This window comes from Phyllobates terribilis, unplaced genomic scaffold (assembly GCF_046119375.1).
Source record: "Phyllobates terribilis strain yellow unplaced genomic scaffold, ASM4611937v1 Scaffold_8__6_contigs__length_399053987, whole genome shotgun sequence".
In the NCBI taxonomy this organism is placed as follows: Eukaryota; Metazoa; Chordata; class Amphibia; order Anura; family Dendrobatidae; genus Phyllobates; species Phyllobates terribilis.
The window spans coordinates 147,613,371-147,638,324 of NW_027362768.1; the positions used below are offsets into that span (position 1 = coordinate 147,613,371).

Here is a 24,954-nt window from a genome sequence, read left to right on the forward strand (position 1 = left end):
TCAAATAGCCCTTACACAGCCTGGAGGTGTGTTTGGGGTCATTGTCCTGTTGAAAAATAAATGATGGTCCAACTAAACGCAAACTGGATGGAATAGCATGCCGCTGCAAGATGCTGTGGTAGCCATGCTGGTTCAGTATGCCTTCAATTTTGAATAAATCCCCAACAGTGTCACCAGCAAAGCACCCCCACACCATCACACCTCCTCCTCCATGCTTCACGGTGTTAACCAGGCATGTAGAGTCCATCCGTTCACCTTTTCTGCGTCACACAAAGACACGGTGGTTGGAACCAAAGATCTCAAATTTGGACTCATCAGACCAAACCACAGATTTCCACTGGTCTAATGTCCATTCCTTGTGTTCTTTAGCCCAAACAAGTCTCTTCTGCTTGTTGCCTGTCCTTAGGAGTGGTTTCCTAGCAGCTATTTTACCATGAAGGCCTGCTGCACAAAGTCTCCTCTTAACAGTTATTGAAGAGATGTGTCTGCTGCTAGAACTCTGTGTGGCATTGACCTGGTCTCTAATCTGAGCTGCTGTTAACCTGCGATTTCTGAGGCTGGTGACTCGGATAAACTTCTCCTCAGAAGCAGAGGTGACTCTTGGTTTTCCTTTCCTGGGGCGGTCCTCATGTGAGCCAGTTTCTTTGTAGCGCTTGATGGTTTTTGCAACTGCACTTGGGGACACTTTCAAAGTTTTCCCAATTTTTCGCACTGACTGACCTTCATTTCTTAAAGTAATGATGGCCACTCATTTTTCTTTACTTAGCTGCTTTTTTCTTGCCATAATACAAATTCTAACAGTCTATTCAGTAGGACCATCAGCTGTGTATCCACCAGACTTCTGCACAACACAACAGATGGTCCCAACCCCATTTATAAGGCAAGAAATCCCACTTTTAAACCTGACAGGGCACACCTGTGACGTGAAAACCGTTTCCGGTGACTACCTCTTGAAGCTCATCAAGAGAATGCCAAGAGTGTGCAAAGCAGTCATCAAAGCAAAAGGTGGCTACTTTGAAGAACCTAGAATATAAGACATATTTTCAGTTCTTTCACACTTTTTTGTTAAATATATAATTCCACATGTGTTAATTCATAGTTTTGATGCCTTCAGTGTGAATGTACAGTTTTCATAGTCATGAAAATACAGAAAAATCTTTAAATGAGGTGTGTCCAAACTTTTGGTCTGTACTGTATAGTCCTCCACATTGTAGAGGACTATTTGTGAGGCCATCATACTATGATGGCCCCATATATAGCCCTTCACATAGTATAATGGCCCCACAAATACCCTCCACATAGTATGATGACCCCATAAATAGCCCTCCACGTAGTATGTTGTCCCCATAAATAGCCCTGCTCATAGTATGATGGCCTCACAAATAGCCCTCCACATATTATGATGGCCCCATAAATAGTCCTCCACATAGTATGATGGCCTCACAAATAGCATGATGGCCCCATATATAGCCCTTCACATAGTATGATGGCCACATAAATAATCCTGCAGATAATATGATGGCCCCATAAATAGCCCTCCACATAGTATGATGGCCCCATAAATAGTCCTCCACATAGTATGATGGCCCCATAAATAGCCCTCCACATAGTATGATGGCCCCATAAATAGTCCTCCACATAGTATGATGGCCCCATAAATAGTCCTCCACATAGTATGATGGCCCCATAAATAGTCCTCCACATAGTATGATGGCCCACGAATAGCCCTCCACATAGTTTAATGGCTCCATAAATAGTCCTCCACATAGTATGATGGCCCCATAAAGAACTCGGTTAAAAAAAAAAAATAGTCCTCCGTCCTCCACATAGTTTAATGGCTCCATAAACAGTCCTCCACATAGTATGATGGCCCCATAAATAGTCCTCCACATAGTATGATGGCCCCATAAATAGTCCTCTACATAGTTTGATGGCCCCATAAATAGTCCTCTACATAGTTTGATGGCCCCATAAATAGTCCTCTACATAGTTTGATGGCCCCATAAATAGTCCTCCACATAGTATGATGGCCTCACAAATAGTCCTCTACATAGTATGATGACTCCATAAATAGTCCTCTGTCCTCCACATAGTATAATGGCCACAAAAATAACCCTCCACGTGGTATAATGGCCCCATAAAGAACTCGGTTAAAAAAAAAACAACAACTCACCTTTCCCTGTTCCCTCATTGCTCTGGTCTCTGCAGTGTATGGTCTGCACCGTTTGGCACAGCAATCATAATGTAATCACAACATTGCGCCCGCTGCGCTGAGAAATCATTTTCACAGGCAAAATGGAGGAAGAAGGAGTGTTAGCTGATGGCTTCCGCTTCCATCATTGCTGTCAGCTGTATCTACACCCAGGATGCAGATACAGTTGAAAGTCGAGCGGGAGGGGGGGTGGTTTGAAGCCATCACTAGTACTGATGGGCCCTGTAGCGGCCACTTGATCTACCGCTATTACGCCACTGATCGCCGTAGTCGTACTGGCCTGGAGAATCATGTTCACAGGTAATTTCTCCTGCACAGTGAATGCAGTAAAAAAATAAAGTAGAAAACAATTGCAGAATTGTGATCTTTTTTTTTTCACCATCTCATCCCATGTGGATATTTTTCCCAGGTTTTCAGTGCATTAAATGGTAAAGTGAATGGTGTTACTTAAATCTATAGCTTGTATGTCAAAATAACAGGGAAAAATGAAAAAGTTTTGGATTTTGGAAGAAAGGGGACAAAAAAAAATTGCAAAAATTAAAATTGGCTGCATCATCTCCATGGGGTGAAGTCTCTAGAAGGTTCTTGGTCAGCTGTAAGCGGCTCTGTATACTGTGATGTCACCTCCGTATACTGTGTGCACATATCACATACTGTTGGTTTTTGTTGAACTTTAAACACTAAATGACAGAGGGAAGAAAGATGGAGCAAATATTTACCGAGCTGGATAATGGTCGGTGGGAGTCTCTAGGAGTCTCTGAGCGGTGACCTGGATTTTTTCCCAATTACAGTCTATGGGGGATGGGCGGCAGAACTAATGGAGAGAATGTAAAATATTTTACGATACCAGTGTAAACCAATGTAGAATAATTCACTGGAGTGTGAATAAAGCCCTATTTACCGTCAGTAAATGATTAGTACACATGAAACAGTTTCCCGGACACCAACCTCTCTCCGGCCTGTGTATCGGAAGCACGTGCCTGCACCCCGCCTGGGTCGCCTGCTGATTGAAAGTTCAGTGCTATGGCGGATGCCGAATTTTACCCCCCAAGTAAAGATACATTTGTAAAAAAAAAAGAGCACAATATAATATGATTTTTTTTTTCATTCGTTTTTCGTTTTTGAGATCTTTCTTTTTTTCCGTCTGTTTCCACCTGTAATTAGAAGTCTGTGTACACGAGGAGGTGAGGTACAGACAATCCATCATTTTTAGTTTGTTATGAAAGAGCTAGAGGTTTTCTGATTTTGGACTTAAAAAAAAAATTAAAAAAATGCCTTACTCACCCTTCCCAGGTCCAGAGCTGAGTCTAATCCGCTCCTCCCAATGTCTGTTACTGTCTGCGGCACTGACATCACGTCAACAGCGCTGCAGCCAATAACTGAGCTCAGCCAACAGCATGAGCCGCTGAGATCACAGATTGTCTGCAGCACTACAGACATTGCATCAGCGCTGCAGACAATGATTATAGGATCATAGACAATGATAGACATCAAGAGCAGCGTTGGAGAGCCGGATCTAAACCCAGGGAGGGTGAGTAAAGCACTTTAAAAAAAAAAAAAAAAGATTGCAACCAGTAAATAGGAGTTGTCAGAAATCAAAAAATACCTTCAATCAACCAAAAGTTAGCAAATTGTCACTAATGGTTCAATCGTTGCACATTTTTTGAGGACCTTTGCTCAAACTAAGGCCACGTTCACACGTTCAGTATTTGGTCAGTATTTTACATCCGCATCTGTAAGCCAAAACTCCTGGTTTTGGCTTACAAATACTGATGTAAAAAACTCCCCAAATACTGAATATGTGAACGTGGCCTACGAGCTCATTCAGATGTCCATTTTTTACATGTATGAGAAAAACAGTCCTAGTTTCATCACTGATTTTGTGCAGATTTTCATCACTTTTTCATCGTTTTCAGATGGACGATCCAACTGGCTACAATTACTTCCAAGCAGAGTATAAAATCCAAATGAGGTCAGGTGACCTCTAAAAAGTGTTACCCCTTAGTGAGGCCTTTGTTACCTGTGTGAATATTGCAATTTTTTTAAAAACATAGTAGCGTGAAAAATTAAAAACTTCCAACCACCAACCATTTTTTTTTTTTAAATATGTCTTAGGTAAAAAGTTGATTTAAACAATTGCTCATTCTCGATGATAGATCAATTCTCAGTATTTTATTAGTTTACGTCCCTGATGATCTCATATCTTTATATCTCTCCTTCTAGACGTTATCAATGTTACCCACCAGGATATTGCGACTTCTAGAATTTGTCGGATTCTCCGGTAACAAGGTGAGAGGTCGCTTATCAGAATCCTTCCGGTTGAACGTTTCAAGGTGAAGAATAATAGTATCTGCCCCCAGTTTGTTTGACTTGAAAAGTGACAACTATTTTTCTAAGTATCAAATATGCTTAGAGCAGTTGTCGTTTCCCTTCCCCCACTCTTCTTCACAGGTCATACCTAGTGTGCTTTAGTCCGGGAGTTTAGTATTGACTGCATTTAGTGGTTTCATATTCTGGACTTTTTAGTGACTTCTCTATCTATTGATGGTCCCCAGGATTACGGCCTAAGACAGCTCCAGGAGGGGGCCGCAGACCACAGTTTCCGGGCATTACTTTGCACCCTGCTCCTTCTGTGCTATCACACGTTTCTGAGTTTTGTGCTGGGTAAGCTGATATCTTTAATTCCGGAGTCACATTATAATGCTACAGTCCTGCTCATCGTTATTGGCACCCATGAAGTTTAAGTACATAATGTGGAATATCTCCTGAAAAAAATTAATCAAGTAAAACAGTTTTTTTTGTATAGAGACTCTTGTTAAATACAAAAGAACAAATAATAAACAATAAGTTTAAACTAAAATCAATGGGAAGGAAAAATAGAAAAACCTAAAGCTTTTAGTGTTACTTGTATTGGCACCCTTTTACATTAATTTAGTATGGCAACACATTTTGACTCGCCTGTGGTAAATTACAAAACAGATTCACCTGTGATTAATTGTCGGTGCCCATGTGACATGAATTAGCCAAAAAAAATGACGACTTCAATGTTTTAAAAAGCCATATGGTAGGCCCTGTTCCTTTGTCACAATGGTGAAGACAAAGGAGCTGTCTGAGAACATCAGAACTGCTATTATTAGCAAACACAAGACTTCCAAAGGGTATAAGGTCATCTCCAAAGACCTTGGTATCCCAGTTTCAACAGTGTGGGCAGCACGGTGGCTCAGTGGTTAGCACTGCAGCCTTGCAGCACTGGAGTCCTGGGTTCAAATCCCACCAAAGACAACATCTGCAAGGAGTTTGAATGTTCTCCCCGTGTTTGCGTGGGTTTCCTCCGGGTTCTCCGGTTTCCTCCCACACTCCAAAGACCTACTGACATGGAATCTAGACTGTGAGCCCCAATGGGGACAGTGTCCATAATATCTGTAAATTGTCTGAATTGTAAAGCGCTGCGGAATATGTTGGCGCTATATAAATAAAAAGATTATTATAAAAGATTATAGTGTGTAGTGTTACCAAGAAGTTTACTAAGCATTGAACCATCAAGAACCTCCCTGGACGTGAGGGAAAGTGAAAAATTGACAAGAGATGTCTTCAAAGGTTGGTGCGAATGGTGGAAAAAACACCACGTCCAACATCCAAAGACCTGAAGGTTAACCTGGAACAGTCTGGGGTCATGGTTTCAACAAGTACCATACGCCACACACTAAACCAAACAGAGCTTTATTAGCGAAGGTCAAGGAAGAAACCATTGTTGAAGAAAAGGCATAAAAAGGAACGACTGATCTTTGCCGAAGACTACCGTGACAAACCACAATCCTTCTTGGAAAATGTTCTGTGGACAGATGAAACAAAAATAGAGCTTTTTGGCAATGCAAAGCAACAGTTTGTTTACAGACGTCGCAATGACTCTTATAAGGAAAAGAACACCTGGCCAACAGTTAAGCATGTTGGAGGATCCTTAATGCTGTAGGCTTGCTTTGCTGTGTCTGATACTGAAGGCATAGACCGTATCACAGGAATCATTAAATCAGAGAATTATCAAGAGATTTTAGAGCGAAATGTTCTACCCAGTGTAAGAAAACTTGGTTTGAGTTGAAGATCATGGGTTCTCCAGCAAGACAATAACCCAAAGCACACATCCAAAGTACACAAGAATGGCTGAAAAGAAAAAATAGACTGTTTTAAAATGGCCAGCAATGAGTCCAGACCTTAATCCCATTGAAAATCTTTGGGGTGAGCTGAAATCTGCCATTGGGGAAAAGAATCCTGCAAACATTCAAGAGCTTGAACCAACTGCAAAGGAAGAGTGGGAGAAAATTCCAGCTGAGAAGTGCATGAAGCTTATAGATGGCTACAAGAAATGTTTGGAGGCTGTCAGCAATGCAACCAATTATTAATTAGGGGTGCCTTTATTGCTGCACATGCTGTTTATACTGTTTCTTCTTTGAAATTGCAACATGGAAGTTGAAAAACAATGTTTTATTGTTGTATTACCTTGGACCATTAATTAAAAAAATCCTGAGGATATAACTTTGGTGCATTTACATTTATTTCTGAACATATTGTACAGTCTATGAAAAAAATGAAGGGGTCCCAATAATGGTGAGCAGCACTGTATGTATCAGTATTATTTTGGGGTTACGGTAGCACAAAATCAAACTTGCATAGACTTTGTCATTGTAGATTAAATTGAATTCTCCTTTTCCTGGTCTAGGTACTGGCAAAGGAAACATTGAAGAAGCAGAAAAATTGCTAGAACCATATTTAAAACGCTACCCCAAGGTACGGTCAGGGGTGGTATTCAATGTATTTCTCCAGTTTAATTTATTTTTTCCAAACCAGACAAGTCCTATGATTAGTGATTAGCTTCTTTCCATAAGATTATCATTGACATTGACCAGTGAAATATTGTAATTAGTGGGGGCGCTGTGGGCAGCGCAGATCTCTGTGTTCAGTAATCACAGCACACACTGCATGCATTATTACTTAGATTTCTTATCATGGGGCCCCTTAGCAAGAGTCCTTATTGCCACCAATCTCACCTCCATTCACACCACCAAAAAAAAATATTCGACGGGGTCAGGGCACATAGTAGCAGTCACAGAAGTAAAAAATACTTCCCAACTTTTAAACATAGGGAAACGGAAGTGTTTTGAAGCACTTACACAGAAACTGTCTCTTAGTGTTCTCACCCACTATAATAATCTTTTTTCATAACTTCCATAGAGAATGATGCATCACAAAAATGCCCCACAGACAATATGATACCTCACAGTGAATCCCACCCATAATTTTCTCCCACAGTACCTCCCATGAACAGTATGATGACCCCACAGCAAGCACCAACAGTATGTTGCCCCCCTCCAGTCCCCATACAGTATGATGACCCCACAGCCCCTCCCTGTACATTATGATGACCCCCACTGCCCCTACCCACACAGTATGATGTACCTCACAGCTTCTCACTTCATGTATCATGGCCCCGACAGACCCTTCACACAGTATGATGAATCCCACAGTGCACCACACCGTGTATCATTGTCTCTACAGACCCCTCACACAGTATAATAGACCCCACAGCGCCCCACACCATGTATGATGACCCTCATAGCCTGCCATACAGTATAATGCCCCACAATATCTTTCTTTCGATTATCATAATAATAAAAAAAATTACCAAACTTCATACTTCCATTGCATCGGACTGTGCTGTGTGGATACCGGGGTTTAAAGGCACAGGGTGAATGATGGAAAAGAGAGCCGATGGCTCCAGTTCCATCATTGTACTAAACAATATCTGCACCCTGAGGATACCGTTACTGTTGAGATCGGAGTGTCCAAAAGGGGGGAGGTTCCACTCAACACCGGGCTCCCCTAACTAACATGCCCCATAGTGGCCACGTTGTCTGCCAATATGGGCTGTACACCCGCCTCTGTCTTAGATCTGATGAGGCTTGTGTATTTACTTTGAAAATCTATGTCCTAATGGCTGTGTAATTATATTTAAACTCAGTCACTGCCCGCCTAGTCTGATTGACAACTCTTCAGTGTCCCTCCTCCCCGCTGCTCAATCTCCACCCAACTAGCCTGATTGGCAGCTCCTCAGTGTCCCTTCTCCCTGCTGCTCAATCTCCACCCACCTAGCCTGATTAGTAGCTCCTCAGTATCCCTTCTCCCTGCTGCTCAATCTCCACCCACCTAGCCTAATTGGCCGCTCCTCAGTGTCCCTCCTCCCAGATGCTCAATTTCCACCCACCTAGCCTGGATGGCAGCACCTCAGTGTCCGTCCTTCCTGTTGCTCAATCTCCTTCCACCTAGCCTGGTTGGTAGCACCTCAGTGTCCTTCCTTACTGCTGCTGCTGAATCTCCACTCATCTAGTCTGATTGACCGCTCCTCAGTGTCCCTCCTCCCTGCTGCTCAATGTCCACCCACCTAGCCTGGTTGGCAGCACCTCATCGTCCTTCCTTTTTGTTGCTCAATCTCCACCCACTTAGCATGACTGGCAGCTCCTCAGTATGCTAATGGTGCAGGAGCGGCAAGGAATCACAGAGACGTGTGGTGCAGTTCAGGGTCTTTACTGATGGTACAAGGCAGACCCTCCCGGGAGTACTGGCTAGTATAAGGGGCCTGGTCAGTCTGCGAGCAAGCAGGAGTTCCCCTGGCCAGGTGGAGTTGTAGGCCTCCCCGTTTATCTGCACTCTTCCTGGCTACCTTGCTGTCAGCGGTTACAAGTAGCCCACGTCCCTGAGTATACCGTGTGGTGCTCACCCGTATGGCTGGTGACTTGGGGCCTTCTGTTAGCCTCCGCTCCTGGATGGCGGCGCTGGTCCCTTCTTTGTGACTGAGCCTCCGGGCTTCTATGGCCAGAGGACCTGGAATCCCCTGCCGGCTGGTTTCTGCTGCTGGGTGTATATCAGTCCCCACAGCCTCGGACTCCTGTGTCCGGTTTTAGTGTCTTCGTCCAGGGCGAGCTCTGCTCAGCTCCAGCCCCTGGACTTCAGCTACTGCTCCTCCAGAGCTCCTGATCTCACTTTCCCTCTCCAGACTCTGACTCTGTCTGCAGCTTCACTCTCTAATCCCGCCCCAGACCCAGTTTATAAGGGCAGATTCCTCCCCTCCCAGGTCTGGGTGGGCCGTGTTGCATGCTTAGGGCTCCTGACCAGAGAAACCTCCCACTTGCTCTCAGACATAATATCTCTATTACTGTGGCAACCAGACCCCTGGGGTGTCACATTCCCCCCTAGTAAATTTTAGTACTCCGGGACTAAACACATTTTTTTAAAGAAACATAAATACAAGGTATAACAATAATACAATAACATATTCACAAGAAACTTTAGTAAGTAGAGGTCACGGCGTGTCCGCAACCGGGTGTCCATATCACCCAAGGTGAAGTTTATGAAACAAAGGGGGTGTCCATGTCACCCAACAAGGCGAAGTCTTGGCACAGAATAGGGGACCTGTCCAAAGCAAACCCCTTGCGTTGTCCTTGGGCGTGGCTGCAAGGGTAGACTAACTACTTTGGGCCGCAAGGAGGCCACGCCAGACAGGTTTTCTCTTCCGCGGCCGTCTTCGCAAGAGGCACCAAGGTGCAACTATCTACAAAACTGTTCCGGTTATCCAGTGTCCATAATCTGTTAGTCCAAATAAATCTGCAGGGTAACTGAGAAACATAATTAGTAACAGGCAACAAACATAAACCATAAACATTTTTCAATAAACAGTCAACTTTACAGTGCACTGGTTTAGATTCTCCAGCGAGCGGGCATCTGACCTCTAGTGACTCTAGTGGACCTACGGAGCTCACTAACTGGTTCTGCACTACAGGGTGTAGGAGGTGTTATGGGCAAGCTGGGCAGCTTTCTGCGCACTCTTTGGCTCACTAGGGGCACAGCAGGCTCACTACTAGCAGAGGGTTGATCCTCCTGTACTGCTGGTGTGAACTCTTCTGCCTCTTGGGCCGGCTGCTCTTCCAGCTCTACCGGTTCCTCTGTAGGCACTTGCGGGGCTGGCTGGAGAAAGGTGAGGACGGGTACCATGACAGCGCCGTTTACTTGTGTCCAAGACCGGGGGAAGTCTCCGAGTACGGTACTGATCATTTCTTCCCTTTCCTCTGCGGGTTGAGGGTTTTCTTGATCTTCTTTAGGGCTTTGCAGCTGCTCGGGACACTTCTTCAGGTGGTCTCTGGAGACAATGGCTGTGGTTTCTCCTCCATCCTTACTGATTACGCAGATTTTTGGGTTCTCATGGCTTGATGGCAGTACGGTGTACGGGTCCTTCTCCCACTGGTCGTCCAACTTGTGGAGCCGCCTCTTCCTCTTCAAGACCTGCTCTCCAGGTACCAGGGGAACAGCAGGAGCATACTGGTTATAAGCCTTCTCTTGCCTTTCTCTAGCTTGAGACAGACTTCGCTCGACGCTCTCCTGTACTTTCCGATACTGCTGCTGCCGTTCTGTATCCCAGTCTGCCTCTGGCGAGGTGTCCTCAGGCGTCAGGACTCCCATATCCAGGTCAATAGGCAGCTTACCAGGTCTTGCTCTCATTAGGTAAGCCGGGGTACAGTTGGTGGAACCTACAGGGATGTGGTTATACAGGTCCACCAGATCGGGCAGTTTCTCAGGCCACAGACTGCGTTCTTCCAGGGGCAACGTTTTTAGCAGATCTTTCACCACCTGGTTCATCTTCTCGCAGAGTCCATTGGTTTGAGGGTGATAGGGCGTTGTTCTTATCTTCTTGCAGCCATACAGGTTGCAGAACTCCTGGAAGACCTCCGCTTCGAAGGCTGGTCCTTGGTCTGTCAACACTTGGTCCGGGTACCCGTGTGGACGGCAGAAGTGCTGCTGGAAGGCTCTAGCTGCTGTTTGAGCCGTTAAGTCCTTGACCGGGACCACCACCAGGAACCGGGAGTAATGATCTACGATTGTGAGGGCGTAGACATACCCAGATCTGCTTGGAGCCAGTTTCACATGGTCCAGGGCTACCAGTTCCAGTGGCTGTCTGGTGATGATGGGCTGCAGAGGAGTCTTCTGGCTGGCTCGGTCTTTTCTTCTCAGGTGGCACGGGCCACAGTCTCTGCACCACCTCTCGATGGCTCCTCTCATGCCTACCCAGTAGAACCGTTCACGCAACAAGAACTCCAGCTTCTTCCATCCGAAATGCCCTGCTCCGTTGTGGTATGCCTCCAGAACCATAGCCGCGTCTCGTCTTGGGACCACTACCTGCCAGGTCAACTCATGTGTTCGAGAGTTAACCATTCTCCGGCACAGCTTCTCCCTGTAGAGGAACAGCTTACTTTTCTCATTCCACAGTTGCTTGGTCTCCTCCGGAGCATCTGGGTCAAGACGGGCATCGGCCTGGGTCAGCATTTCCTTCACCAAATGGACTGCGGGATCACTGTCTTGCGTCTCCGCCCAGTTGTAGTGGGGCAAGGGATTGAACGTCACGGAGCGCCTGTCCTTCACACGGTGGGAATACAGGGTAATCCTATGATGGTGGAACGCAGGGAGCTCAACTTCTTCCAGATCTTCTGGATCTTCCCCTACGTCCGGTAAGTTCGGCATTCTAGACAGGGCATCCGCGTTGGCATTTGATCGTCCTGCCCGGTATTTGATGGTGAATTCAAAGTTGGACAGGCGGGCCATCCATCTCTGTTCCAGGGCACCGAGCCTTGCAGTGTCCAGGTGTGTCAACGGGTTGTTATCCGTGTACACGGTGAATTTGGAGGAGGCAAGGTAATGCTTGAAACGTTCGGTCACTGCCCACACTACTGCCAGGAACTCCAGCTTGAATGAGCTATAATTCTCAGGGTTCCTCTCTGTGGGCCGTAGCTTTCGGCTGGCGTAAGCGATTACCCGTTCTTTCCCTTGCTGGATCTGGGACAGTACGGCTCCTAGCCCGATGTTGCTTGCGTCCGTGTGGAGGATAAAGGGCTGGCTGTAGTCTGGATATGCCAGGATTTCATCCCCCGTGAGGGCCATCTTCAGCTGGCAGAAGGACTCCTCTTCCAGTTTTTCCCACCTGAAGGGCGGCTTCTGGTTTTTGGCTTTCCGAGATTGACCTATCAGGAGGTCCTGCATAGGGGCTGCCATTTTGGTGAAACCGGGAATGAATCTTCGGTAGTAGCCTACCAACCCGAGGAACTGCCGCACTTCCTTTATGCTGGAGGGTCTTGGCCAGTCCTTAATCACAGTGATCTTATCAGGGTCAGGAGCCACTCCGTCAGCACTCACCACGTGTCCCAGGTACTGCACCTTTGGTTTCAGGAGGTGACACTTGGAGGGTTTCACCTTTAGGCCGTAATTCGCCAGAGCTTCGAACACTTCTGCCAGGTGTTTCAGGTGGTCCTAGTAGGTCTTGGAATAGACGATGATATCGTCCAGGTATAACAGGACCGTCTCGAAGTTCCGGTGTCCCAGACAGCATTCCATCAACCGTTGGAAGGTTCCTGGTGCGTTGCAGAGCCCGAACGGCATACAGTTAAATTCGCTGAGACCCATCGGGGTGGTGAATGCGGTCTTCTCCCGGTCCGCCTCTGCTACAGGAACCTGCCAGTACCCGCTAGTGAGATCCAAAGTAGAGAAGAAGTTAGCAGATTTTAATGCAGCTAAGGACTCTTCTATCCTTGGTAACGGGTACGCATCTTTGTGTGTGATACGGTTGACCTTCCTGTAGTCTACACACATTCTCATGGTGTTGTCTTTCTTTTTCACTAAGACTAGTGGAGCTGCCCAGGGGCTACAGCTGTCCCTGATTACCCCAGCCTCCTTCATGTCTCTAAGCATCCCCTTGGCGTGTTGGTAGTGTGCCGGGGGTACGGGTCGGTATCTCTCCTTTATGGGAGGATGGTCTCCCTTGGGGATGTGGTGTTCTACCCCCTTTACTCGCCCGAAGTCTAGCGGGTGTTTACTAAACACTCTCTCGTACTCTCGAACCACCCGATAGACTCCCTGTTTCTGGTGTGAGGGAGTGGAGTCAGTACCCAAATGCAGTTGCTGACACCAGTCCTCCATTGGTTTCTTAGAGCCGTTACCTTCCTCTGGTTGAGATGGAGGCAAGGGTTCCACGGCCTGTACAGAATTCTGGTTTATGGTGAACAATTTGGCTAGCGTGGCATACCGGGGCAGGTATACTTCTCTCTCCCCGATATTTATGATGCGAACGGGCACCCTCCCATGGCGTACATCGACCACCCCCCGTGCTGTCAAAATGGTGGGCCTACTGTCTGAGTAGACGGGTTCTACCATTGCTTGGTAGTCTCTACCTCTTAGACCAATAGCTGCCGGGCACCAAATCATCATCTCACTTTTTGGGGGCATGGCAATAGGGAACGGGTCACACATTCTCACGCTACCTATCTCACCACCAGATAGTTCCACCTGTTGCCGCTTCATCAGTGCCCGGATCTCTTTTTGGAGCACACGCTGCTGGCCGGAACTGGCGTTCTTGGCAACCTGCTGTAAAATGAGAATCACCTCTGCAAGACAATTTTCAATCACATTAGTTCCCAAGGTTATTCTAGGATGACTCTCATGACGGTCTATGTCCACTATAATCAGTCCTTGTGCCGCCAGTTCGACTTTACCGATCTTAATGGTCACCTCTTTGAATCCCACCTGTGGCACGGGCTGACCTTTGCTGACGATGATACTCAGGTCGTCATCTGGGTAGCGGGTTATGTCCGAGTCATTCCAGTACTGCTTGAAGAGCACGTACGGGATGGTGGTGACCTGTGACCCGGTGTCTAGTAGGGCACTCATAGGAATGCCATCCAGTACCACAGGCAAGATTGGACGTCCCCCTACGTATTTATCATGCCAGTTTGATGGGCCTGATGGTCTTATGCCTGGGGGTTGGCCCTCTACCCCAGGTTGTGCCCGTTTAAATGACAGTACCTTGCCACATGTCCGGGTTGATTGCAGCGGCGGCAGATGGGTCGTCCGTCCTCGTTGTATCTGTCGCTGGGTCTTCCTCTGGCCAGTGGGGTCCTCCTCAGTCGGCGCCACGGGACGTCCTCCGGTCCAGATGCCAGCTGTATCTTTCCTGGAGAAGAGACCTGTAAAGACTGCACAGTTCTGGTTAGCGCGGCAACGCTCTTAGTCAGCTCTTGGACCTGATGGTGCAGGTCTGTAGCCGGGTCACTGTTTAAAGCCTGCGCATCAGCTCCCACAGGCCCTGCAGACAAGGGCGCCGTCTCCTGGTGGTAAGTGATAGCAGGGCGCCTGTGGGTCACAGCGCCACCTGGTGCCGGTTCTCGGAGCACCCGGATGGCTCTGTCCTTGAACTGTACAAAGTCCAGGTCAGGGTCCTGTAAGGCCATTGGATGCAACTGGGTTCGATGGGCATTGCACAGTAGACCCTCAATAAATTGTTCAGTCAACAGCTTATCTTCATTTCCCACGCTGTCAGGGTCTGCCTGCTTAATGGCTCTCAGGGCCTCTTGTAGGTTTAGAGCATAGTCTCTTATACTCTCATGTGCCCGTTGTTTGCACCCATAAAATCTTAGTTTTATTTCGGCTGAGGTGCGGGTGTCAAATGTGTCTTTCAGCCGGGTTAGTATGTCTCTGACAGTCCTCTTCCTCCCAGGTGGCCAGGACTTTACCTCCCTTTGGGCTGCCCCGATTAATTGGGCCACCAGGATGCTCACTTTTTGCTCTTCTGTGAGGGGGTACACCTGGAAGAGGCTATCCGGTCTTTCTCTAAAGTCATTTAGAGTATGTGACTCCCCTGAGTACTGGGGTAGCCAGGTTGCCCCCGGGATATAGCACATGGTGAATGGCATGACTGCTGCAGCGGTTGCGCTGGTGGTGGCTGTGGCAGTGGAGCTCCCCTCGGTATCCGGCATCCTCCTCCCCCCTAGTGGACCGTGGCCTACCTTGTGATGCTCTTCTTCTGTAGGCCGCGGCTCCGCAGTCAATCGTCGGGGTTGAGGACCTGGCGTCGCGCTCCGATAACGTCAGCGTCGCTCTTCCTCCCTTCCAGGACCTTGCGCAGCGTCAGAGCGTGGGGCGGAGCTTCGGATCTCGCGCGCTTTCGGCGTCCACGCCCCTCTTCTTCCCGTACGGCGTCCCGAAGATGGCGTCCGAAGGCGGGAAGCAGCTGCGGATGGCGGGAAGAAGGCAGAAGACGGCGGGAAACGGTCCAAGATGGCGTCTGATGGCGGGAATCGGCTCCGGATGGCGGGAAACGACTCCGGACGGCGGGAAACTTCACCACAGGTAAGTTCAAAAGTCTTTTTCAGGCACGCAGTACCCGGTGGTTGCGGGCACAAAATCCTGCCGACTACGCCAAAGTTGACGCGCCCCCTGGGCCTGTGTTGTGCAGGGGAACCCGGAACCGGGCCTGTTGTAGAATGCTGGGGGTTGTAGTCTCCGTGTGGCGGCGACCCGGTCCGTGCCCAGGGTGGTCAAACCAGTGGCAGTCTATTTGTATTGGAATAAGTGTCCGACTACGCCACCCGTGGATTGCAGTGGGGACCGCCGCTGCGCTGCAGACCGCTGAGGCTGATGTTGTTCACGCAGCCGAGTATTGGATGACTCCCCACGGGAGAAGTATTGCCTCAGGGCAGCTAATGTGGAAGATGATGGGAGTGATGGTGTGAGGGTCCCAGTGCTAATGGTGCAGGAGCGGCAAGGAATCAGAGACGTGTGGTGCAGTTCAGGGTCTTTACTGATGGTACAAGGCAGACCCTCCCGGGAGTACTGGCTAGTATAAGGGGCCTGGTCAGTCTGCGAGCAAGCAGGAGTTCCCCTGGCCAGGTGGAGTTGTAGGCCTCCCCGTTTATCTGCACTCTTCCTGGCTACCTTGCTGTCAGCGGTTACAAGTAGCCCACGTCCCTGAGTATACCGTGTGGTGCTCACCCGTATGGCTGGTGACTTGGGGCCTTCTGTTAGCCTCCGCTCCTGGATGGCGGCGCTGGTCCCTTCTTTGTGACTGAGCCTCCGGGCTTCTATGGCCAGAGGACCTGGAATCCCCTGCCGGCTGGTTTCTGCTGCTGGGTGTATATCAGTCCCCACAGCCTCGGACTCCTGTGTCCGGTTTTAGTGTCTTCATCCAGGGCGAGCTCTGCTCAGCTCCAGCCCCTGGACTTCAGCTACTGCTCCTCCAGAGCTCCTGATCTCACTTTCCCTCTCCAGACTCTGACTCTGTCTGCAGCTTCACTCTGACTGCTCTGCTTGTTCTGCAGGCTCTGTCTCACCTAATCCCGCCCCAGACCCAGTTTATAAGGGCAGATTCCTCCCCTCCCAGGTCTGGGTGGGCCGTGTTGCATGCTTAGGGCTCCTGACCAGAGAAACCTCCCACTTGCTCTCAGACATAATATCTCTATTACTGTGGCAACCAGACCCCTGGGGTGTCACAGCATCACCTCAGTGTCCTTCCTTCTTGTTGCTTAATCTCTACCTACCTAGCCTCATTGGCAGCTCCTCAATGTTCCTCCTCCCTGCTTCTGAATCTCTACCCACTTAGCCTGATTGACAGCTCCTCAGTGTCCCTCCTCCCTGCTGCTCAATCTCCACCCACCTAGCCTAGTTGGCCGCACCTCAGCGTCCTTCCTTCCTGTTGCTCAATCTCCATCCACTTAGCCTGATTGGCAGCTCCTCGGTGTCCCTCCTCCCTGCTGCTCAATCTCCACCCACCTAGCCTAGTTGGCCGCACCTCAGCGTCCTTCCTTCCTGTTGCTCAATCTCCATCCACTTAGCCTGATTGGCAGCTCCTCGGTGTCCCTCCTCCCTGCTGCTCAATCTCCACCCACCTAGCCTAGTTGGCCGCACCTCAGCGTCCTTCCTTCCTGTTGCTCAATCTCCACCCACTTAGCCTGACTGGCAGCTCCTCAGTGTCCCTCCTCCCTGCTGCTCAGTATCCACCCACCTAGCCTGGCTGGCAGCACCTCAGTGTCCTTCCTTCCTGCTGCGCAATCTCCACCCACCTAGCCTGATTGGCAGCACCTCAGTGTCCTTCCTTCTTGTTGCTTAATCTCTACCTACCTAGCCTCATTGGCAGCTCCTCAATGTTCCTCCTCCCTGCTTCTGAATCTTTACCCACTTAGCCTGATTGACAGCTCCTCAGTGTCCCTCCTCCCTGCTGCTCAACCTTCACCCACCTAGCCTGGTTGGCAGCACCTCAGTGTCCTTCCTACCTGCTGCTCAATCTCCACCAACCTAGCCTGATCGGCAGCACCTCAGTGTCCCTCTTCCCTGCTGCTGAATCTCCACCCACTCAGGCTGATTGGCAGGTCCTCAGTGTCCCTCCTCCTTGCTTTTGAATCTCCACCCACTTAACCTTATTGGCAGGTCCTCAGTGTCCCTCTTCCTTGCTGCTCAATCTCCACCCACCTAGCCTTATTGACAGCTCCTCAGTGTCCCTTCTCCTTGCTTTTGAATCTCATCCCACCTAGTCTGATTGACAGCTTCTAAGTGTCCTTCTTCCCTGCTGCTGCTGAATCTCCACTCATCTAGTCTGATTGACCGCTCCTCAGTGTCCCTCCTCCCTGCTGCTCAATGTCCACCCACCTAGCCTGGTTGGCAGCACCTCAGCGTCCTTCCTTTTTGTTGCTCAATCTCCACCCACTTAGCATGACTGGCAGCTCCTCAGTATCCCTCCTCCCTGCTGCTCAATATCCACCCACCTAGCCTTGTTGGCAGCACCTCAGTGTTCTTCCTTCCTGCTGCTCAATCTCCACCCACATAGCCTGATTGGCAGTACCTCGGTGTCCCTCTTCCCTGCTGCTGAATCTCTACCCACTCAGGCTGATTGGCAGGTCCTCAGTGTCCCTCCTCCTTCCTTTTGAATCTCAACCCACCTAGTCTGATTGACAGCTCCTCAGTGTCCCTCCTCCCTGCTGCTCAATCTCCACCCACCTAGCCTGGTTGGCAGCACCTCAGCGTCCTTCCTTCCTGTTGCTCAATCTCCACTCACTTAGCCTGACTGGCAGCTCCTCAGTGTCCCTCCTCCCTGCTGCTCAATATCCACCCACCTAGCCTGATTGGCAGCACCTGAGTGTTCTTCCTTCCTGTTGCTCAATCTCCACCCATGTAGCCTTATTGGCAGTACCTCGGTGTCCCTCTTCCCCCCCTCTGAATCTCCATTCACTTAGCCTGATTGGCAGTACCATGGTGTTCCTGTTCCCTGCTGCTGAATCTCCACCCACTTAACCTGATTGGCAGGTCCTCAGTGTCCCTCCTCCTTACTGCTCAATCTCCACCAACCTAGCCTCATTGACAGCTCCTCAGTGTCCCTCCTCCTTTTTTTTGAATCTCAACCCACCTAGTCTGATTGACAGCTTCTAAGTGTCCTTCTTCCCTGCTGCTGAATCTCCACCCATCTAGTCTGATTGACATCACCTCAGTGTCCCTCCTTCCTGCTGCTGAATTTTAGAACAGATTTGAGAACAGGATTAAATGAGTGTAAATCAAATAATTCATCGGCACCAATGTTATAGAACCACATAACGAATGTTACATAAAAGAAACGTGGAGTGTGAAGATTATTAGATGTTGGATTTCTATTTGATTTTATTGTCGGAGTTGTCACATCAGTTATTTCAATGTGCTGACAATGATAATGATATCACTTTCTATCATCACACTTCCAACCCTTCCATGTTTTTCTCCATAGGGGGCCATATTCCTGTTCTTTGCTGGAAGAATTGAAGAAATTAAAGGAAATATTGACTTGGTAAATGGACAACCTTATAATAAGACTGGTTGACAATGCAAAAGAACTAAGCACAAGTATTATCAAGATGGGTCAGATTCCACCATCATCTATTATAGGAAAACTTTCAAAAATCATCTCCTACTACTACAGTAACCAGAATTCATCTCTACTTCTAAACAATGCCCCAATTCATCCTAATTCATTGTGCATACCACAGTTTGCCCTGTCTTATTTTTCGAAACTCCATCCCCTTATATATGTTCATGGACAGTTCCAAGACCAAGCACAGCTCATGGACATGAGTGGCACTGTCTAAAAAACAAGTAGATCCTCTTTTCTAATCCTTGATGATCCCTTTAAGAAGGACTTTAAACACCAAATTATGACTTGTACAGGTAACCTACAGTCAAGAATGTCCCACTGCCGTCACCACTGTTGGCATAATCAGCCGGCTATCTAAGGCTATGTTCACATGTCCAGTAGTGATCAGTTTGAACAGATCTGTGCAGACACAAATTTTTAGTTTGTTTTTAAATAACTGATCTCTGCTGGATCTGTTTTTTTTAACATTGAAGTAAATGGAAAACGGATCTGTTAATCAGCCATGTGTTTTTCCATGTGTTTGGGGTCTCCCGACTCTCCTCTGACTCCAGATGTTGAGAGAAAGAAGGATCAGGCATGTTGAATTTTAACATCCCAATCTTTGTTTCCCGAGTGATAAGTCTGATTATTCCCTCTCAACAGTGAATGCCCATGCACGCTCAGCATGAGAGGGCTATGCTGAGAAGTCTCACAATTAATGATAAAGGGGTGTTCTCAGTTTTGAAATTCATACCCCATCCATGGGATAGAGGATAATTTCCCCATCGCTGGGGGTCCAACCACCAATCCTGAGAACCATTTCTTGGAAGAGCCCCATGTGAATGGAGCAGCGTTGGATCATGTGCACTGCCGCTCCATTCATTCTTATGGGAGTGATGAAGACCACCCAAATGCATAGCTTTGCAATCTTCAGTGGTCCTATTAAGAATGAATGTATTGAAGTTGCTCATGGTCGACCACCGCTCCTTTCACACCGAGTTCCCAATTCTTGAGATCCGTTGGGCCCTCTCCCATAGAGAAGGGATGACTTTCAAACCTGGAAATTTCTTTTTATGGGATTTTCTAGATGGAGGAGTCATGAGGAAGACATTTTTATCTAATTGGCAGTAGGGAAGCAATGGTGGTATCTCATCACTAGGTGCCGTGTTGTTGTTTTTCTAGGCTATCCAGAGATTTGAGGAATGCTGCGAGGCTCAGCAGACCTGGAAGCAGTTCCATCATATGTGTTATTGGGAGCTTATGTGGTGCTTCACCTACAAGCAGCAGTGGAAGATGGCGTATTTTTATGCCGATCTCCTTAGCAAGGAAAGCTCTTGGTCAAAGGTATGTATTAGATAAGAATGAAGAAACTAACCAGCGGCTGTAGTCCTGGACCAGATCTCATATGTACAAAGAGAAGACATTTGCAGCATGGAAAATCTATGGCTGCAATGGTGGATCTTTACTAAATGGTTATGGTCTTGCTTTGATGTCTTTCTTCTTAAAATATGGTGGCACTGGTCCATCAGGAAAACCTCAAAGGTTCAGCAGAGTATAACCTCATTTGGAGCCAATTACTAATGTCACTGAATTCACAAATGCCCATTACACTGTTACGATACTGGCGTAGCACTCCTGGAAACCAGTGGCTGAAGCAGCACGAGCAGAACAGCAAGCGGTAGTAGAAGTTCTTGTAGTTATCAAAAAGAGTTGTAGGAAACAATCCGTAGATAGTTGAGAACAATCTAGATAAGAATGTTCTGGAGCTTGGAGACTAGGCTAACAGCTAGACACAATACTCAAGCAATGAGTAAGAGATCCATGCGGCTTTAAGTAGGCCCAAACAGGAAACAAGATGGATCCCACGGGTTCAGAATCCGCCATCTTAGTAAAGGGCAATTGCAGAACACAACAGCAGCCTCCAGTGGTAAGGAGTAGGATTGCAGCACAATTATTAAGGTGAACAATAGCAGCCACTAGTGGTCAAACTGTAGAAGGGCAACTGGAATTCTGACATACACTTTATTGATGATGTGCCCTGTTTGTGAACTATTGAAGCTCATGAACCCAATGCAAGATATCCAACAAAGCTCCAACTATCATGTGTCTTTAAGAGTACTGTTCTCCACAAATGGGCCAAAGAAACCTCCACGGAGATGACTTCAACCCCTGCACTCATGATAGTCTCTCATCATCTCAGCTTCCTATCCTGTAGAACTGGGAAGTGACCACCCTATCTGAGTAAATGTTCAGCCTATATCTACCTGGCTCACATTTTCTTATATTTCTGATATCTTCAGAGACTAGACCCTGATAGTCACTTTAAGTAGCCGGACAACAGCTGAAAAAAATGGTTTCATATTTGCCGCTGGGCCCCCTTTTGGTACCAAATTATACCCAACACTCTAATTATTATGAGAGTTGTTGTTATAAGCACAGTTTTGTTTCGCCGCTATTCACCCGGCTTCATCAGGGTAATCAGTTCAGTAGCTGCATTCCCCTGGTGAAGCCCTGGGTGAACATCGGTGTTAGGGGAAATATTTTAGTGTGTTTTTATTTAGGATATACAGAGATTAGGCAGCGTTCTGCCCGTGTTTACTTTATAAGTTCATCTTCATAAATATAGGAATCTCTTCAGGGATCCATTTAGTATAGCGACTATCTCCACTATAGCATAAACTGACCATCTGGATGATTTTTATCGCAATTTTATAATATTTTTGGAGGAATGCTCAGCCAATATTGTAAGAGCGGTGATTTTTCCTTCGGGAAAATCTGTGCTCACCCTTTTTGTGCTCGGCCTATAAGTCTCCTTACACTGGCATGTCCGGCATGTCACTCTCCATAAGGAGAAACGTTACCCCTTTGACCCTAGTCAGAGGCCTCTCATACAGCCAAATCAGATCTCATGCTTTGCACTAAGGAGGGGCAACACCCCGACACATGTGTCTGCAAATTGAGATTCTGGTTTGGCTTTTATCCTAAGTCATATGGCAAGGCTTGTGAAAGAGTATTGACTTTTAGTATCGCTATAGGTTGTGGTTAAGATTTAAAAAGAGAAAACACAGTAGTTTGACAATAAATGACTTCACCCAACCAATAACCATGAGTGGAGAAAAGTTTTTTTGTTATCATTCATATTCTGTGAAACAAGGCCAAGAAAAGAAAAATTCTGCCGGGGTATGTAAACTTTTGAGTACAACTGTATATAACATAGTGGTGGATTCTTTATTCACTATCCACCACAATGTTATAGACACTAGGTGTATAGGATTTCTGATAATATATAATTTATAATTAACCCTGTCCTACCTGCTATTTTTGCCTCTCAGGCTACATATGTCTACATGAAAGCTGCTTATCTCAGCATGTTTGAAGAAGATGACACAAAACCTTTTGGGGAGGACGAAGTTAAACTTTTTAGGTTAGTTACAAAATAATCATCCTATTATTCTGGAGGTGATACTTTAGAGTTGGGTTTGGAGTGTTGACATCTCCCTTTACTTGGGTGAATTGGTACCCTTTGCTATTGCCTGTAGGGACAGTTATAGTACAATGGGGGTTTATTGGATAATGAGAGTAGGTTTATTTCTAACTTTTTGTTCCTAAGAAAGCCCTAAGCTATAATTTGGATGCCCATAAACATACAACACCTACAGAGACAGAGACACCTACAGAGAAACAAAAGGTCCTCCATAAACCATAATTGTAGAATAATACATTTTATTTATTGAGACAAAGGGTAAAAAGAGATAAAACAGGGGAATGTCAGTACAGTAGACGAAAAAGAAGAACTGAACAGAAATGTATCGGGGATTGAGTGGTATGGCCTTAATGCAATGTACATAATAGGGGGTACCAAAAATGGCATACAATTGGACTATTACAGTGTTGTGAATAAGCATAAATAAACTGTAACCATATTGCAAACAATAATGACCTTTTTATCATATTACCCTTGTTACAAATCCTGTCATTGTCACCCCCTGACGCGCGTTTCATCTAATTTTCTTCAGAAGGAGTGTGTGTGATAATGAGATTTGGTTTATTTCTAACTTTTGTTGGAAGGTAGAAATATTACCCAAATCACTAATAGAGCTCACCCAAATAGGAAAATAAATTTGCTTTATTTAGTTTAAAGTAAAACTCCATTCAACTTGTTAATATACTTTAATAAAGAAAAGTGCTCTGACATCAATATATCAGTGACAAAAAATATATAGACAAAGCCAGCCCTTCTTTAGTAGTAATATATCAGTGCCAGTTCGGGTCCCGGCAGCTCCACTTCTGCATTGGGTTTTCCCATTTGTTTATGACATTGTGAAGGGGGCTTACTATCAGGCTCATTTCAATAGCTAAGCCAGCTTCCTTTTCTCTGAAGGCTGATGTATGAAAAGAGAGAGAGTAAGTTTCATCTATCTTCACTTTAAACACATTAAAAAGTTTTTTTTTTCTAGCTGATCAATCCCTTTAAAATACCCAACATTGTAAATCAATGGGTAGGGCACAATGGATCATTCTCTGGACCATAGCTAAGGTGCTAAGGACTTTTTTTCCCCCTAAGAATATCATATTGATGGGAAGCATGGTGTCTCAGTGGTTAGCACTGTATGGTGGCTCAGTGGTTAGCACTGCAGCCTTGCAGCGTTGGGGTCCTGGGTTCCAATCCCACCAAGGACAACATCTGCAGGGAATTTGTATGTTCACCCGTGTTTGCGTGGGTTTCCTGCGGGTTCTCCAGTTTCCTCCCACACTCCAAAGACATACTGATGGGGAATCTAGATTGTGAGCCCCAATGGGGACAGCGATGATAATGAATATAAATCACTGTGGAATATGATAGTTCTATATAACCAATGCATAATAATCCCTACAATTGGACATCACTGTATGATTGTTACAGCTAACCTTCCCCTGGGACCCAAGTTACCATCAGTTCATCATCACGGTCTGTTCAGTTTAATACCAGGTGCAGCAATAATGTAAAACTGTGGCTCCTTCTCTGCAGCAGTGGAAATCACAATGTGTATGGCTGTGCCGGGTTCTGTAGCTTAGCTTATAAAGCAACAGTACCAGGCACAGCTTCATTGTCACTGCATACTGCAGTGAAGGGGCCATGGATAGGACATTATCGCAATATCTTTAACACATATGGAAAACACCTTTACCATGCAAAATGTTCCAAAAAAGTAAAGTAAGTATCCTATACTCATGAATGCATTTTAATACCCCAAATCATGTGTATTATGGCTATTGTGGTTAGTAATGACCACATTAATCTGTCAGGCTGTTTTCGCCTCTGACTTGGATATTTTCGTAGCGCTAAATATCAGAGCATGAAATCCTATTGATTTTAATGGAGAGAAGCCTGTACCCAACCTGTCAGCCAGAACTTTTCTTTCATAAAAGCTGGAGCTGCAGTAAAATAGCTGAGGATTAGTGTACATGCCGGGAAGTCTAGGACCCGATGCCTCGCCCTGGATCTCCGCACAGTATGGTAATATTAGTAGAAGATGTCCAGCAATGTCTGATTCATATTAGTAACAGAACATATGCTTCTATTTCCTTCTCAGACTGGTGCCAAGCCTAAAAGTTAAAATAGCCGGGAAATCTCTTCCAACGGAAAAATTTGCTATTAGAAAAACTCGGAGGTATCAAGCTCAGAATCCAGTGTCATTACCTATCCCTCCTTTGGTATGAGCCCGATCAGTAATGTGGCATAATATTTTCTGTATATCTTCCTAGAATGGTTGTACTAGTATGCCCTGGTGCACTGGCATGTGGTTCTTAATGGCCACCATGAATGGTCAGTTACCTCACTAACAATCACTGTTCTATGAAGTAGGCCTCCACTTAAAGAGAAGCTGTCACTTGTCATAAATATGTAATTTTTTTACTTGATGTAAATGCTGCTGTTCTCCTGAATCCGGAATTGTTTCCCTTTTGTTCCTGTGCCTCTCCGTTCCTGAGATATGGGCTCTTTTTGATGTATATAAATCTAGTCCTG

At 46.6% G+C, this 24,954-nt stretch overlaps 1 protein-coding gene across 3 annotated transcripts in view; it reads left to right on the plus strand.

The window, feature by feature from the left end:
- Positions 1 to 24,954, plus strand: part of TTC39A (tetratricopeptide repeat domain 39A) — an 82,477-nt gene that overhangs the window by 45,785 nt on the left and 11,738 nt on the right. For all 3 annotated transcript variants that reach the window (XM_073643492.1, XM_073643494.1, XM_073643493.1), the window contains 7 exons: positions 4,436 to 4,501; positions 4,768 to 4,876; positions 6,927 to 6,994; positions 18,825 to 18,884; positions 20,130 to 20,291; positions 22,280 to 22,371; positions 24,521 to 24,641. In XM_073643492.1, the coding sequence (XP_073499593.1) occupies positions 4,436 to 4,501; positions 4,768 to 4,876; positions 6,927 to 6,994; positions 18,825 to 18,884; positions 20,130 to 20,291; positions 22,280 to 22,371; positions 24,521 to 24,641 (678 nt within the window). The remainder of the gene's footprint in view (positions 1 to 4,435; positions 4,502 to 4,767; positions 4,877 to 6,926; positions 6,995 to 18,824; positions 18,885 to 20,129; positions 20,292 to 22,279; positions 22,372 to 24,520; positions 24,642 to 24,954) is intronic.